The following is a 17,258-nucleotide window of genomic DNA, read 5'->3' as shown; positions in this document are numbered from 1 at the left end:
ATACAGTAAACAAAACTTCTAATGCATTGATGCCTAAAGGCTTGAAAATCAAATGAAACAAATAAAAATCCTAAAAAGTTTTGAACCTTTTTGTTGTAATTTGTCAAAAACTGATCAACGTGGGATGTTTTTCTGTCTCGCCTCCAATGCATTAAGTACGCATTAAGTTCATAATAGTAGACATATATAACACAATCACAGTTTATTTTTGGAACTGGTGTGTTAAATTAACTTTCTGCAACCTAACGGGTTAGAAAATAGTATTTTTTATATTGCAAATAAACTTATGAGATAAGCCACACACCTGCCTCACACTGGCTTTAACAATAAGAGCGGCTTGATTTTTTTTTTTTTTTAATATACATGCTTAATATGTAATTGCTTCTATACAAACAAAATAACAAATAAGCAATGAGTCTGAATTCTGAACATTTCAAGATTGTTTTTTATCATTAACTAAGAACTTAAAATAACAGACTACAATTCAAACAAAATACAGAGTTACAGAGTTCTTGTATTTTGCAAAACTGTTTTACTTAAAAATCGAGTAATTTCAAATTAGTAAAGGTTTAACCTATAAAAACCCCAGCTTGAACAGGAAGCACTGGTGCAATTTCAAAGTTGAATTAATGTGTAGTTGCTTTTTGAATTTTTAACACAGTTCTGCAGTTCAGATATCAAGAGATCCTCATGAAGCCCTTTCTTTTTAGATTTACTGCAAACCAGATTAATGCTAGAAACAAATACTGATAACAAAATAGAATTTCTTCACTTTCAGAGGGATTTTAAGAACCCCAAAGAAACTGTAGAATTAAAAAATATAATACAATTGAATCTAATTCTAATCTAGCATTGGTGAAAAAAATCTGTCTGGTGGGTCAAACCTATTGCATCTCAGGCCTTGATGCATTACCTTACTATGAACTCAGGATCTTAAACTTCACCAAATAAAAAAGAAACATACACTGTTAGAAATCCATACCTTCACCAATACATATAAAAAGCATATATAACCCTAAATGTATCATTGTTAAAATGAGCAGAGAACTTTGGGGAACAAAACGGAGTCTATTAAAAATCTAAAGTTAAGAAATATAAATTGTACATTTGTAACTGAAAATAAGCATGGCGATGTTTTCATTTTCCTATTTCTTTCATTTTTGTGGCAAGCTAAGTATTGCTAGCTGCAAGTTCAATCAGGGGGCCGGGGTGAGGGAAGCAGCCAGGTTCTTTATTTTCAGCCTCCCAGGTCAGAAGTGTCATGCGGACAGCGGGGGTGTCTGTATCTGAGAGTTTTGGTGCTTCGTGGTCGGGGTTTCGGTGGAGCAGAGACGACGCCCCGACTGCTGGATTAGCCAGGAGCCGCCGCCATTACTAGTCGACGCTAGCTAGCTAGTTGTTAGCACCAACGAAGGCCTTCAGGTTTGACGAGAGCGCTCGTTTCACTTTTATTTGTAGCTTCTAATAGGTTGGGGTTGAAGAAATGTTCACAGTAACTGTTCATGTTTGATTTTATTTCGAGCGAAAAACCAGTTTAAATCTGAAAACCGGTGTACAACTTTTACCGCAAGCTAACGCGACGGCTTGTGCTAGCAGTACCCACAACCAGGGATGCTGGGAGGGGATATTAAGGAATATTAAGGTCCATAAATGGCAGTATGCCATTCTTTTTCGAATAAATAACACCATTAGAAAGTATTTGTGATACATTTATGCAACTACAGTTCCATGGAAAGTGATAAATCAGCTGATATTTGTTTCGTATTTTGCTAGGGCTAACAGTGACACAGTTTGGGGATTCAGGTGAAGACCATTTAATTTCTCAGTTCACATAATTCTGGCTAAAATCGGGACACGTCTGTGTATGTGTGTGCGAACCTTTTTGATATTGTAAACACGAGTCAACATCCCGATGCCTCTGTCGTTGAGGATGGTGAGTTTTTCTGCCAGTTTCTGCTGGCTGGGCTGCATCACTCCCCGAGACATCTTCTCGCTTTATATCTCCAACCCCGATCCAGAAAAAAATATGGGAAATATCCGCAGCTTCTGGTTCCAAAAATGATTGAAAAATAGAAACTGTGATTTCTGTAGTGTTTAGATTTCGCCCATGTTCAGATAGGTTTTAGGGACAGCAGCTTCCTGTACTCCACCCCTCTGTCTCCCTGTCTGTTTTTTTTTTCGGTCACAGGGATGAGGAGTTGTCCTGGTTTTTACAACGAGACTGGTTTGTGGTGCGTTCAAATACCGTCGTAACGTTCGTTTTAGCGTCATGTCGTTTGAATTTTAAAAGCAAGCGTTTAATATTTACATCAAACGGAGGAGTTATTTTTTCTCTCAAGGTTCAGATTAATCAATGTACCAAAAACACAGAATATACACAAAGTAATCCAATTTATATTTTAAGAACTGACACAAAACATTTTGAAGCATTAAAAACGAGGTGGCAATGAATATACACAATGTAAAATATCCGCATAGAGAAATATTGGTCAAAGTTACACATGTAATGTAAATATCTGCCCAGATATTTAAAAAGTAAACAGTATTGTGGTACAACTTGAAAGATATACAAAATTGTCTCAATTTCTAATCAGTGGCTCTCTATGGATATTATTTTTGTAGACAAAATTTCATAGACCTATGAAATTACAAAGGAGCTGATTTAATACATAATAACAATAATAATATTGTGTAGGCACTTTACTGAAAAAGTGTGAAATTTTGTAGATATTTTGTAGCAAATTCTACTGTGTATGGATGTGTATACACTGGAGAGAATAAGTGATACGTTTCCCTACTTCTAAAAAGTTGAGAGGTCTGTAATTTTCATGATAGATATACCTCATCTCTGAGAGACAGAATCTTAAAGCAAATCCAGTAAATTACATTGTAATTATTATTTCTGGATAATTTAATTAATTTGCAGTTTATTGCCTTTGAAACAATAGGGAAGTATATCTTAATATTTGGTAGAAAAATCTGTTCCACAGGTCGAATGTTTCCTGTAGTTCTTTTCTGGATTACGTTAGATTCTGTCTCTCACAGTTGAGATGGAGCTATGATGAAAATTACAGACCTCTCCATTGTTTGGAAGGGGGCAAAGTTGAAAAAACATGGTGGACCATCAAATATTTATTTATTTACCTCAGTGTATTTGACCCTGCAAGTATCATGTTATCCATGTGTTGATTAAAGAAAAACCTCAATGAATTCAAACTGGAACAGCAAAGTTTCATTTTTAAAATTCATTAAAGTTGCATGTTCAAAAAAAGAACAGTTCAAATTAATCAATAAAGGGGTTAATAACAAGTTACAAAAGTAAAAGAGAAAATATTTTCTTCTAAATGTTCTACTGAATACCTGGAAGGTAGATTTGACAAGAATAACATTTTATTTTTGTCCTTGACTGCATCACATTGTCAATTCAGCTTCCTACTGTTCTGTTAGACTCATTTGAGCTCCCCGTCACACACACACACACACACACACACACACACACACACACATACTTGTATTAGGTGAAACGTGAGGACCATTTTTAGCGAGTGACTAGGTGGTTACGCGTGGGGACTCAACTTTCTAAATGAGCTAAAGACTCCATTTTAGGTTTGGATTTTTTTTAGGGACATTGGAACATGAAATATCATCTTTAACATAAAAATTTATAAAGTTTAGAAAATCAAAAATCTGTCAGGTTTTGGGTGCACGTGGGGACTTGTCCTTCACCAACTACCACCAGGTGGCACTGTGTAATTTTTGTGAACACAGTTTGTTAAATATGAGCAATCCTAGTTGTTTTAAGTCAATAAACTGCATTATATTAGATTTGTTTTTGTTTAATGTTATTTTAAGTTCCTGGTAACCTGCTTAAAGCCAACCATCAATATTGGACTGCATTTTCAGGTTGTATGTGAACCATTTTATTACACAATTTCCAGATATACGTAGTACAATTCAACATGGATATACATATATGAAATGGATTCATTGATTTGCATCCATAAACATTAACATACACACTTCCTCTTCTATGAAAGTATGCATACATACTTGGATTACAAAACTTGACTGCAGCTGTCTCAGAACTTCAAAACTGGCAGAAACTTCAAACAGATCCAGATACCAAAAAAGTCAACGCTTACCTTCTTTTGAAAGTCTCTCGTTTTAACGCATCTATGCGATTTTTCACATAGAATTTAACCCCTTGCCATGTCCTGTCCTTGAGGGCCACTGGTGAGGTTTCAATGCACTTCATACAGTCATGGCCAAAAGTTTTGAGAATGATTCAAATGTTAATTTTTACAAAGTCTACTGCTTCAGTTTTTATAATGGCAATTTGCATGTACTCCAGAATGTTATAAAGAGTGATCAGCTTAACAGCAATATTTGATTTTGGGTCCATGGCCTGGAAACTCCCCAGATCTTAATCCCATTGAAAACTTGTGGTCAATCATCAAGAGATGGGTGGACAAACAAAAACCTAGCAATTCTGACAAAATGCAAGCATTGATTGTGCAAGAATGGACTGCTATCAGTCAGGATTTAGTCCAGAAGTTGATTGAGAGCATGCCAGGGAGAATTGCAGAGGTTCTGAAGAAGAGGGGTCAACACTGCAAATACTAACTTGCTGCATTAACTCATTCTGTCAGTAAAAGCTTTTGTTACTCATAATATGATTGCAATTGTATTTCTGTATGTGATGAAAACATCTGACACATGAAAACCAGAGGGCAACAGTTAATGTGAAAATATAATATTTGTGTCATTCTCAAAACTTTTGGCCATGACTGTACACTGGGCTTTCTCAGGAACCTTTCCAGATTCAATACAGTCCATGAGCGTTTTCTCCACCGCCTGAATTTCTTCTTGGCTCCACTTGAGTCTCTTCTTTTGTGGTGGGCCTGAAAAATAATTAGGGGCACATAAGTGTTCTTCAATGAAAAAAGGTTTCAGTCTGTGTGACAGGGCAAGTTATAAAGCTATCACAAAAACATTTTTCAATCACAGCTGTAGTAAAGTATTTAATATTAAAGGGTCAGTTGTCAGCTGTAATAGTTGCCACTGATGAAGCTGACAACTAGTAATGAGTGAAAACATTAATCTCACCAGTCCTTAAAAAAGCATCAGCAGGTACCCTGCCAGCATGCCTAGGTGGGCCCCATGTGGGGGAAAGGAGGGCTGATATATGGGTCCCATATGGGTTTGTCTGCGGGTTCCACAATGGCCCGGCATGGGTTTGCCCATGTAGGGCCCATGTAGGGCCACAGCCCACATGGGCCCTACATGCCCTATATGGTGGTGGCCCACATGGGTTTGCCCATGTATGGCCCATGTGGGCTGTGGCCCTACATGGGCAAACCCATGTGGGGCCATCATGGAACCCGCGGACAAACCCACATGGTCTGCCCTCCTTTTCCCCACATGGGGCCCACCTAGGCATGCTGGCAGAGATGTGAATTATGGCATAAAAACAGAATCCGACGCTGAACAGTGAAAAATGAACACATGATGTGAAACATGATGATTAGGCAGCGCAGCAGGTGATGAGTGAAGATTACTGAGCATCAATAAATGATAAAATAAATCTAGAAACAGAAAAGAAACTAAAGTGGACATAGCAATAAACCAAGAGAGGACAATACTAATCAAAGGAAACTAAATGGAAATGAATGAAGAACAAAATGCAAGAATAAACTAAGAAACTAAAGTAAATACAGAGGAATAAACTGGTATGGCAAGGCCTTTCGAGCAATAATTAATACAGAGGACTGTATGGCAAGAATAAACAGACACTATTTCCAGATAAAAGGTAAAATAATATTGTTGAAGTGCCATGGGTTTGCTGAGACCATATCTAATATTGAGAATAAATATATCTTACAGACCATAACAGTAAATAACTTATCACTTATTTATGTTTTTAATTATATTTGATATATTTATTTCTTCAATATTATTTTTCATGTCAGTGTTAATGTCATGGTGGTGTTCAGTGACTCCATGACACTTTCAGTTTGACTCATTAGGATTTGATGAAGAACCAGATTTGTTCTTTGTAATTTCTGTTCAGTAAAACTATTAATCTATAATCAATAGACAGGTCTATATAAAGAAATAATCCATATTTCTGTCTCATATTTGTGTGGCATTAAAAGGAACTTTTGTTTTTCCACTAAAAGCTCTGGTTTGCACAGTAAATGCCATTTGGGTGAAATTTTATGGATGATGCTCTGATGTCCCATTCTCCTGAAGGCAGCACAGAGCTGCACCACAAGAAACTGACAAACACTGAACAGAAGAAGAGCTATGATTAATGTAGTTACAGTTCTATCCATGTTTTAATGCTGCAGAGTTCAGTTGGTTTGCAAATAGTCCAAAGTTTAAACTGGCATGTTGTTCATCTTTTATCTCCTCATTTTGTGGAATATTTAACAACTAGAAAATGGCACAAAATAATAATATTTTTTCCACTCTGATTGGCTGCTGTTAGGCCTACCGATGTTAACCTGAATGTTCATTGCATTTTTCTTAGACGCCTGTGAAAATAATTTCTATTCCCATGACTTTTTGTTCTCTGGGAAATTATTTCTGATGATAAATACAGAAACAAGCATAAACATCAAAACATCTACAATCATCAGTTAAAAAAAAGTGTGATACTATGATATTTATAGATAAACTTACAATCAGTTCTTGTGAGCTCAGGCACGCTCATGTCCCGTACTTCAGCTGGTGTTGGACCAAGGATGACGGTATCGTCGCTCTCATCGGATGACTGTTTCAACTCCTAAAAATTGACAAGTTTAACAGTAAAATGCCTAAATTAGCTGTTACAACTTAATACAGAGCTACAGAGTCAACTTCAACTTCATGAAGGTATTTAGAAATCCCAAATATGTCACATATTAACAGCATCAAAAGTGTACAGGCTCCATCAGATTACACTGGAGATTCTGCATTTCATGGTGCATAATATGAAAACACAGCACTTAACAGAGGGGGTGGGAGGACAAATAAAGCAAAAGCCTTACTTATATATTTAATACTAACCATGAAGTGATCCACCCAGATCTGTCACAAATACACCAAAAGCTAATATTCTGCTGTGTCCAAATTTGACAGTTAAAAATCAGACACCCACACAGGAGTTAGGTACTGACCGCAGCAAATTACATTTGGACTATGATATCCATTTTCACCTAATCTGACCTATTAACTGTAGGTTAAATGACACAAACTATGCACATTGATTTTATACTTCAACATGCAGGGTTTCCCCCAGAAAACTTGCTAAGCCCGGTGGTCGGGTGCCCAGGTGGTCCACCGTGTTTTTTGTATTAAAAGATGTTAAGTTGACAATAAAAGTAAAAATATCACTGGGTAATTATGTTATGGGAAAACATCATCATTGAACTGCTATATAAACCCACAACTAGTCTTAAAAACAACTAATCAAAAAATACAATTAAAATGAATATCAATTCTGTCCACTTCTGTTAAATCCAAATTAAGTCAGCAGCTCCATTGGGCCCCCAGAGCTTCAGGGGCCCCATAAAAGCTAATATTTTAACACAGACCACCATTTGTTTATTGAGATTATCATTGCTGCTAAATTTGACATAATGGTTTCAGCATACATAAATTAAAAGGCTTTAAATTATTTGACATTTATATGCAAGACAGTGGTTCTTAACCTTTTTTGAGGTACCAAACCCACCAGTTTCATATGCGCATTCACTGAACCCTCCTGCAGTGATAAATAAAATATGATTTCCCCAACTAGAAGAACAACTAAAGGAACAACTAGACTGTTACTAAATAAAATTAGCAAAGCTATAAGAAGTCAATAACAGATGAATGTATAAAGGAAAGCAGTTGAACTGGGTCCTACCAAAACATCTCCCGCTGTCAGAGATGACAACACAAATCTTTATTTCTTTGGATATTTAGAAACAACTGGCATTTGAAATAAAATAACTGCAGGAAAGATGTGTTGAGCCTTTTCTTTGTTTAAGAAAAACCTGACTGTGTACTCTTAAATCAAACATTAACTGATATTGTGTTAGCTTCTTCTAATCTAGGCAATTAAAATCAGGTAAATCCTCTTTCACACCTCCAGGGGCAGATCTACTGGGGTGGCATGGGGAGGCAGTTGCCACCCCATGTTTTTGTTTTTTGACAGATTTCTGCTTGTCCTGCATTGGGATAAAATTATTTTCTGGACACAATGATTTTCTGGACACAATGAGTCACAAAGCGATTAGTCCAATCCAGTAATACAAATCAATTAGTAGCAGTATGAAATACATAAAAATAATTAACTATACTATATTAAGAAATTTTATTTAATCCTCAGTGCTACATGAAGCTCATTTTGAAACAATGCAAGTTAAAAACAGATTAAGTCCAATGTTAGGTCTGTGTAAGCCAAATGTGAGAGTGAGACATATCTATCTATTAGAGGTGTGCCGATCAATCGGCCATCGATCATAATCGGCCGATTTCCGTGAAAAAGTGTATGATCGGTGATCGCCGATCACGGTATTGGCACATCTCTATCTAGATTCATACTTAGATACTGGCATATGCTGCCACCCCTGAAAAAATCCCTGCCCTCCTCTTGTCACCCCATAAATATTTTGCTAGATCCGCCCCTGCACACCTCCCTTCTCTTACCTGTGCGGTTATGCACAGGTTACATTAATTTAGCTGAAACAGTTATGCAAAAACAATTTAAAAGTGGGAAAAACACTGTGGGCTAATGCATCTTTCCCTGAGATAATTCACCTTTTAAACTGGAACAGCCGTCACTCCCATCACTGGATCTGCATCTCTGGTTGGGATTTTCCTGGAAAACCCCCCCCCCCAAACATTCAATGATTATAAATGTGTCAAAGCCCTGAAATTCATTTTAACAAAGCAGATTCACTCTCTTCCCCTCAACTAAAGTTATGATGCTGAAGTTAGTTTCTAATTCACAGCTCTTCCCCAAATATCCCAACCTTTATTATTCTAAAGAGAATGTAGTCTGGTGTAATGTGCCCTGAAGGCCCCCCTCCCAGCAGAATCAACCTTTACCCACAAGGTATCCATTTACTTCAGCCTCGTGTTTTAGATCCTCATGTCTATCGTCTCTCCATTCAAAACACATGCAAAAAAGCAAAAACCCTCTTCAATCACACAAGCAGGGTGACTGAAAATAGTGCATATTTCATTATTTCTGCTTTATGAGGTTTGCAATTTGCTAACTTAGCTTTTTATATTTTGCATTTGAGTTATTTTTTGAGCAGTCATATTTTAATAACATATTTTTTAGGTTATCACTTTTATTTTTCTTGTAAGACTGCACATCAATAAATTGAAAATAAAACATGCATGTTTCTTATTAGCTGTACTAGGCTAATGTAAGCTAGCCATCCAAGTGAAGCACAATTGAAACAGTTTTTACAGATCAACACGTTTAAACAGCATTTAAAAGTATATCTGACCGAGTGATATAATGGATAAAAACTAGGAGTCCATTAAGATAACTATAATCTTACCATTTTTTTAGCTCATTCCTCGTCATATGTCGCTCCTCATTCCTCGGATGTGTTAGCATGAATCCCCTCCTTCGGTGTGCAGTAGTCAAAAAGGAGCGCTTGATTTTTCCTCCGGCACACGCCGGAGTTTCTGCTTGGTTGCAAAAAGCATTGAGCTGAGGTTGACGGCCCAGCCCTGTGTTAATAACTAATGACACCTTAACTTTGGCGTCACAACTTTCCCGCGCCATCAATTAAGTTTTAAAACTATGAAATTAATAAGTTACATTTTATTATCTCCCACAGTAATGCTTCAGGAGACAAAATTATTCTTTGTAATGGAAATTTTGTAGGTTCAACACCAGTCAATTCTGCAAAGTTTGAGAGCAAGTTATGGAGGAATGTTGAGGGGGGATGGGCATGGGTGAGGTGGGGACGTCAAATCTCAGGAAGTGTGTGAGATGGCAGCCATTACAGAGAGACTGGGGATAGAGGCTATAGCATATCAGAAAAACAAGATGTGGAAAAATAAATATATAAATTAGGAAAGTTGAAAGAAAGTGACTGAAGAAATGTGAGCCAGTCAACTTGTTTGATTAGCATACTGATTTTGTTATTTTCCCACCGTTCTTTATCTTCAACCAAGCATGTTGAGGGGGATGGGCATGGGTGAGGTGGGGACGTCAAATCTCAGGAAGTGTGTGAGATGGCAGCCATTACAGAGAGACTGGGGATAGAGGCTATAGCATATCAGAAAAACAGGATGTGGAAAAATAAATATATAAATTAGGAAAGTTGAAAGAAAGTGAAGAAATGTGAGGTGGTCAACCTGTTTGATTAGCATACTGATTTTTTTTATTCTCCAACCATTCTTTATCTTCAACCAAGCATGTTGAGGGGGGATGGGCATGGGTGAGATGGGGACGTCAAATCTCAGGAAGTGTGTGAGATGGCAGCCATTACAGAGAAACTGGGTAGATGGCTATAGTACATAAGAAAAACTATATGAGGAAATGTGAGCCAGTCAACCTGCTTGAGTTGCATGCGGATTCTTTATTTCTCTTCTCCCACCATTCTTTATTGTCAACCAAGCATTTTCCTTAAAAAGTTCAAACATGCTATACTTTATAGTTCAGCATGTTTCCCTCCAGGCCATGGAGGGAATGTTGAGGGGGGATGGGCATGGGTGAGGTGGGGACGTCAAATTTCAGGATGTGTGTGAGATGGCAGCCATTACAGAGAAATTGGGTGGAGGCCTATTGTAGATAAGGAAAACTATATGTGGATAAATATGTGGATAAGATTATACTATTATACTATTATTATACTACTATATATTACTATTATTATACTACATGTGGATAAATATGTGGATAAGATTTTTATTTCTGTTAAATTTTGTATGGGTAAGTCACTTAAAATGATGGACAACACTGCATAACCTTTACATAAAACAAAGAGCAAATAAAGGATTGTGTTCAGCAGAAAGCTTCTGCACTTAATGCACCTAATACTGTCATTTCTACTAAGCAGGCCTAAACATGACCTGTTTGACTTGACTAATGAACATGGAGTGAAATACTTTCTCTTTAGGAATTATTCAATTAGTTTTAATTCAATTTCCAGACATAGAACTGCTATGTTTACCATTTTATTAAGATTCCTGTTTCTTTCAGTCATACCATTCCCCTAGCACACAATGGGATAGAACAGTACCCCATTCCTAGAACTGTTTGATAGAACGTCAGACTTGTCGCATGAAGAATCAGAATCACTTTTATTGCTATTGCTAGTATACAGGGTCATGTGTTAGGAAATTGCTTTGATATATTGATGCAAAATATGACTAAAAAGTAAAAATATGTATGCATGTGCAGAATAGCAGGTAGATAAAGTGGCAGTGTTATGCAACATTCAATTATCTATTGTTAACAGTCTAATGGCTGAGGTAAAGAAGCTGTTCTTGAGAAGTGTTAGTTGCAATCCAACCTGCACGACCTACATCCCTGAAGTACAGGTCATGTAAATGTTGGAGGTTGCACCCAATCACCTTTTCATCAGTATGCATGATGTGTTGTAATCTAGGTTTGTCCTTGGTTGTGGTTCCATTGTACCCAGTGACAGAGGTGGTGAGGACGGACTTGATGATGGCTGTGTTAAACTGCACCAACACTCAATTGGCAGTTTGAGTTCTCTCAGCTGCCATAGCTAGAACAACTTGTTCTGGGCCTTTATGATAAAGGAGCTGATGGTTGGCTCCCACTTGAAGTCCTGGATGATGGTGATGTCCAGGAAGCAGAATGAGTCCAAATTGGAGATAGAAAGGACTCTGAGAGGGGATGATGGGTCTGTGACTTTCCTAAGTCCATCATTAACTCCACTGTCTTCTGGGTATTGAGCTTGAAGTAGCTGCACCAAGCCACCACCTCTAGTGTGACCCTTTTTTATTTTAGTTTCCAACTCCTTTATCCATGGAGGGTATTCTCTCTGTGTTATGGCCACTCTTCCATCACAAAGGTCCAGAAAACAAAAATGCCAGAGTAGTCCTTCAGGAGAAGGTTTTTGACTCACTCAAAAACAATAAAAAGCACTCACGGAGACTTTTCCTGTGTCAAAGGAGTTTCTTTTACTTATAAAAATAACAAAAAATAATCTCCGAGTTGACTTCAAATAAAACGTTAATTTGCGGTACAAAAACTCTGTTTCACTCCTCACTCCTTCACCCAACAATCAGATCAGCCCCAACAGCTGCTTCTGCCTGTTAATCACTGCAGGAGGAGGGTCTAAGCAAAACAAATAAATACATACATAAATAAATAAATAAATATACAACAATAGAGGTACAATACAACTGGAGGTGGGGCACAATGGCGAGCGCCTGGTGGCCGGGCTTTTACCCACGGAGCCCGGCCGGGCTCAGCCCGAAGAGGAGACGTGGGTCCCCCTTCCAATGGGCTCACCACCTGTCGGAGGGGCCAAAGGGGTCGGGTACAATGTGTAATGGGCGGCGGCCGAAGGAGGGGACCCTGGCGGTCTGATCCTCGGCTGCAGAAGCTGGCTCTTGGGACGTGGAACGTCACTTCTCTGGTGGGGAAGGAACAGGTGCCAGTGTGCGAGGCTGAGAGGTTCTGGGTAGAACCTCTCAGCTTGAAGTAGCTGAGAGGTTACTCGAAAGGGTAGCCTCCTTCCGCCTACGGGTGGGGGTAAGAGTTCTGACTGTTGTATGTGCTTATGGGCCGAACAACAGTTCAGATTACCCACCCTTCTTGGAGTCCTTAGAGGGGGTACTGGAGAGTGCCCCTCCTGGGGACTCCCTTGTTCTGCTGGGGGACTTCAACGCTCACGTGGGCAATGACGGTGAGACCTGGAGGGGCGTGGTTGGGAGGAACGGCCCCCCCAATCTGAACTTGAGTGGTGTTCTGTTATTGGACTTCTGTGCTCGTCACGGATTGTCCATCATGAACACCATGTTAAAGCATAAGGGTGTCCATATGTGCACTTGGCACCAGGACACCCTAGGCCGCAGGTTGGATGATCGATTTTGTCGTCGTTTCATCGGATCTGCGGCCGTATGTCTTGGACACTCGGGTGAAGAGAGGTGCGGAGCTGTCCACTGACCACTACCTGGTGGTGAGTTGGCTCCGGTGGTGGGGGAGGAAGCCGGTCAGATCTGGCAGGCCCAAACGTGTAGTGAGGGTCTGCTGGGAACGTCTGGCGGAGTCCCCTGTGAGACGGAGCTTTAACTCTCATCTCTGGCAGAACTTCGAACACGTTCCGGGGGAGGTAGGGGACATTGAGTCTGAGTGGACCATGTTCCGTGCCTCAATTGCCGAGGCGGCTTATCGGAGCTGTGGCCGCAAAGGTTGTTGGTGCCTGTCGCAGCGGCAACCCTCGAACCCGTTGGTGGACGCCTTCGGTGAGCGATGCTGTCAAGGAGTCCTATCGGGCCTTTTTGGCCTGTGGGACTCCAGAAGCAGCTGATGGGTACTGGCGGGTGAAGTGGCATGTGGCTCAGGTGGTCGCTGAGGCAAAAACTTGGGCATGGGAGGAGTTTGGAGAGGCCATGGAGAAAGACTTCCGTACGGCTTCGAGGCGATTCTGGTCCACCATCCGGCGTCTCAGGAGGGGGAAGCAGTGCAGCACCAACACTGTTTATAGTGGGGGCGGTGTGCTGCTGACCCCGTCCCATCAACTCGGGCCGTGGGCCGTTGGGCGGAATACTTCGAAGACCTCCTCAATCCCACCAACATGCCTTCTGTTGAGGAAGCTGAGCCTGGGGACTCTGGGTCGGGCTCTCCAATCTCTGGGGACGAGGTCGCCGAGGTGGTCAAAAAGCTCCTCGGTGGCAGGGCCCCGGGGGTGGATGAGATCCGCCCGGAGTTCCTTAAGGCTCTGGATGTTGTAGGGTTGTGTTGGCTCACGCGTCTCTGCAATATCGCATGGACATCGGGGGCAGTTCCCCTGGATTGGCAGACTGGGGTGGTGGTCCCCCTGTTCAAAAAGGGGGACTGGAGGGTGTGCTCCAATTACAGAGGGGTCACACTCTTAAGCCTCCCTGGTAAGGTCTATTCAGGGGTTCTGGAGAGGAGGGTCCGTCGGATAGTCGAACCACGGATTCAGGAAGAGCAGTGTGGTTTTCGTCCTGGTCGTGGAACACTGGACCAGCTCTACACCCTCAGTAGGGTCCTGGAGGGTTCTCTGTTGCCACTGATCAGAGGCAAACAATCTACATAAGTTACTTTTAATGGTTTTGATAACCTCATCAGAATAATGTTTCTGGTTGTCGGCAGCAGTGATACTGAACCAAAGAGGTGAAATTTTATCCTGTAAACCTCAAGAGGTTTACTAATGTCCCCTTCTGGCCACCACAGAAACCTCAGAAAGTCCCTGTCCTTTTCATCAACATAAACTTGATAAAACATTGCCTCAATGTCTGCCATAACAGTGATTGCTTCTTGGCGAAACCTTAACAGTACCCCAATCAGGGTGTTTGTTAAATCAGGACCTTGGAGATGTTTCTTGTTCAGAGAGGTTCCTTGAAATGAGGATGTGCAGTCAAACACCACCCTCAGTATGTTCTTTCGCTTATGGTAAACGCCATGATGCGGAATGTGCCAGACATGTCCATTCTCCCTAGTGACTTTGGTGCTGCTTGGCTGAAATATGTGGAATTTAGAGCCAAATGAATGGCAATGGCTTGCTATATTGTGTGGGCATGGGGAAGTCACCTTCCAGTGTAAACTTGTTGAGCTTTAAAGCAAGTAAGACCAATTTTTCTGGTATCTGCCTCAGTATCATCTTGATTAGATCAAGGGAGTCAGAAATGGAACTTTCAAAGGAAAAAAACAGACTTCTTGTTCTGATAGGGTGTGCATTTATGTCATCATATGACCAAATAGTATCATTTGGCATACCACATGGATCACTCATTGTTTGGTATAAATCAGTCTTTCTTTAAGAAAGTTATAGATTTTCCAAATTTATGGTATGAAGCTCAAAGTTAAGGCCTGGCCATGCCCCTTTAACATCCACAAAAACAAAAAAAAAATTGATAATCATTACTCCCCAACACCTTAATGCAGTGGTTCTTAATCTTTTTTGAGGTACCAAATCCATCAAATTCATATGCGCACTCGCTGAACCCTTATGTAGTGATAAACAAAATTATTTTTTTCAAAATTCAAGACATAGGGGGTGACCCAATTAGAGTCTATTTGGGTCACCCCAAGATCACTAAGTCTTCTTCAAAGGTAGAGTCTCTGATAACAGTTCTTCAAAATATAGTCAGTGTTTTCAGTTGAGCTGACTGTCCAGGAACGACCCAAGGTATTTAAAATTTGCCACAATTTCAACAGGTTGACCATCGAGAGAAACTGGATCCACTTTAAGGTCTTGTTTAGATCAAATAATTAGCTCTACATTCTTAAGAGAATGAAAAATTAATAATAAATAAAGACTTTGCAGTATTCTGATTTAGTAATGTAATCCTTCTAGTGCAGGCTCCCAATCTGCCTCTGCGCGAAAGAACGCACACCTTTAATATGTCCTGAGACGCAGGCGGAGTGTCAGGGTCAGACATTGTTAATGATCACACAATCCCTTCACTTTCAAATAAGTTCATCCATAAACATCCTTTTTTGTTGCAATTCTTTTCCAAAATCCACAACTTTGCTTTCTGTGGCGATTGATTGTTTCTCTGCAGCGCAGCTGCACTTTCATTCATAAACTCAATCAGCTGATTTTACTCACTGCCCGCTGGCTGCTTTCTTTGTTCTTCTGTGAGTGATCGGCTGGATCCCACAACTTTGTGCTTTTCTTCAAGTCGTCGGTGAAGGTTTTTGTACTTGTTATGGCCACTCTTGCATCACAAAGGTCCAGAAAACAAAAATACCAGAGTAGTCCCTCAGGAGGAGGTTTTCGACTCATTCAAAAACAATAAAAAGCACTTGGGGAGACTTTTCCTGTTTCAAAGGAGTTTCTTTTGCTTATAAAAATAACAAAAAATAATCTCTGAGTTGACTTAAAATAAAACGTTAATTTGCGGTACAAAAACAATTTCACTCCTCACTCCTTCACCCAATAATCAGATCAGCTCCAACAGCTGCTTCTGCCTGTTAATCACTGCAGGAGGCTGACTGAGTAATTATGTTACCACCCCCATGCCACTAGAGGCAGTAGCAACCCCGAAAAGAATTTGGTACAGAATTTGGTAAAAACTGTGAGCTTTGCTGAAGTAAGAAAAGACACAAGTTCAAATTCATGCTGAGAAGTGGAGCTTCTTCAATCAGTGCGGCAGAGGCTCCACTGAACCCCTGAGACCGACTGATCAAACCCCTGGGGTTCGAATGAACTCACGTTAAGAACCACTGCCTTAATGTCATATTGACCAAATTTGAAGATAGCTCAGAATCTGTAGGAGTTTGTTGAAGTTCGACATGTATGAAAAGTCAAAAATGCCAAAAAATTTGACCCAAAATGGCAACATTTCCTCCAAAAGGCTTTTTTTCTTGTTTCAGTGGGTCCTACCGATGTACCAAATTTCAGCTCTTTACTATTTGCCAGTTAACTTGAGTTTCAATAGTGTGTGTGCGCTTAGCTTCTCAAAGCTAAGAGCGCAGCTTTGAGCTAAGCTGCTTATTTAATATTTATAATAATAAATAATAAATTTATTTATTACAATAAATTTATTATTATTTATTGTAATAAATTTTATTTAATTTATTGCAATAAATTAAATAAAAAAGTAAATACTGGTAAACTTCACTTTAAATTGCAATAAAATAAATTAAATGAAAAATACTCCATTAATCCCACAATGTAAAAAAATAAGTTAAAAATATTACATTTTTACAGTTAAAGTTTAATTTCACCGATAAATTGCAAAACCTCTGACCGACCAATAGAGGGAGCTAGAGAGTGAGCAGATGGTGACGCACTGTTCCGGAACACCTAGCCTAATGGGGACTGCAATAATCTGTGTGACCACTAGGGGCGGTTCCCTTATACACACACACACATTTTGTCTTGGAATGGAATTCGTGGGGACTTCCTGGAAAACTTCACCAGGCATGTTTATACACCATTTTCTACTTGAAAATGGGGTTGTGCCGGTGGGGACCTCAAATTTGGTCCCCACGTGTCATCAGGTCCCCACGTGTATGCACAGAGTCAGGCTGAAGTCCCCACGCGGCAGGTAAAACAAGTACACACACACACACACACACACACACACACACA

At 39.8% G+C, this 17,258-nt stretch overlaps 1 protein-coding gene and 1 long non-coding RNA gene across 3 annotated transcripts in view; both read right to left on the bottom strand.

The window, feature by feature from the left end:
• nckap1 (NCK-associated protein 1) overlaps positions 1–2,194 on the bottom strand; it is a 52,781-nt gene extending 50,587 nt beyond the window's left edge. For both annotated transcript variants that reach the window (XM_015002004.2, XM_015002005.2), the window contains exon 1: positions 1,879–2,194. In XM_015002004.2, the coding sequence (XP_014857490.1) occupies positions 1,879–1,986 (108 nt within the window). In that variant the 5' untranslated portion in view covers positions 1,987–2,194. The remainder of the gene's footprint in view (positions 1–1,878) is intronic.
• A 1,702-nt stretch (positions 2,195–3,896) lies between these two features.
• Positions 3,897–17,255, bottom strand: LOC148155239 (uncharacterized). The gene is made up of 3 exons (XR_015765381.1): positions 8,788–17,255; positions 6,685–6,787; positions 3,897–4,901 (listed from the first exon to the last, which is right to left on the bottom strand). It is a non-coding gene; the product is annotated as an uncharacterized LOC148155239 (long non-coding RNA).
• Positions 17,256–17,258: the final 3 nt, after the last annotated feature.

This window comes from Poecilia mexicana, unplaced genomic scaffold (genome assembly GCF_051168715.1).
Source record: "Poecilia mexicana isolate PSO_F unplaced genomic scaffold, ASM5116871v1 scaffold_15, whole genome shotgun sequence".
NCBI lineage: Eukaryota > Metazoa > Chordata > Actinopteri > Cyprinodontiformes > Poeciliidae > Poecilia > Poecilia mexicana.
The sequence above is the reverse complement of the archived record's forward strand: the minus strand, read 5'-3'. Positions and strand labels throughout refer to the sequence as shown.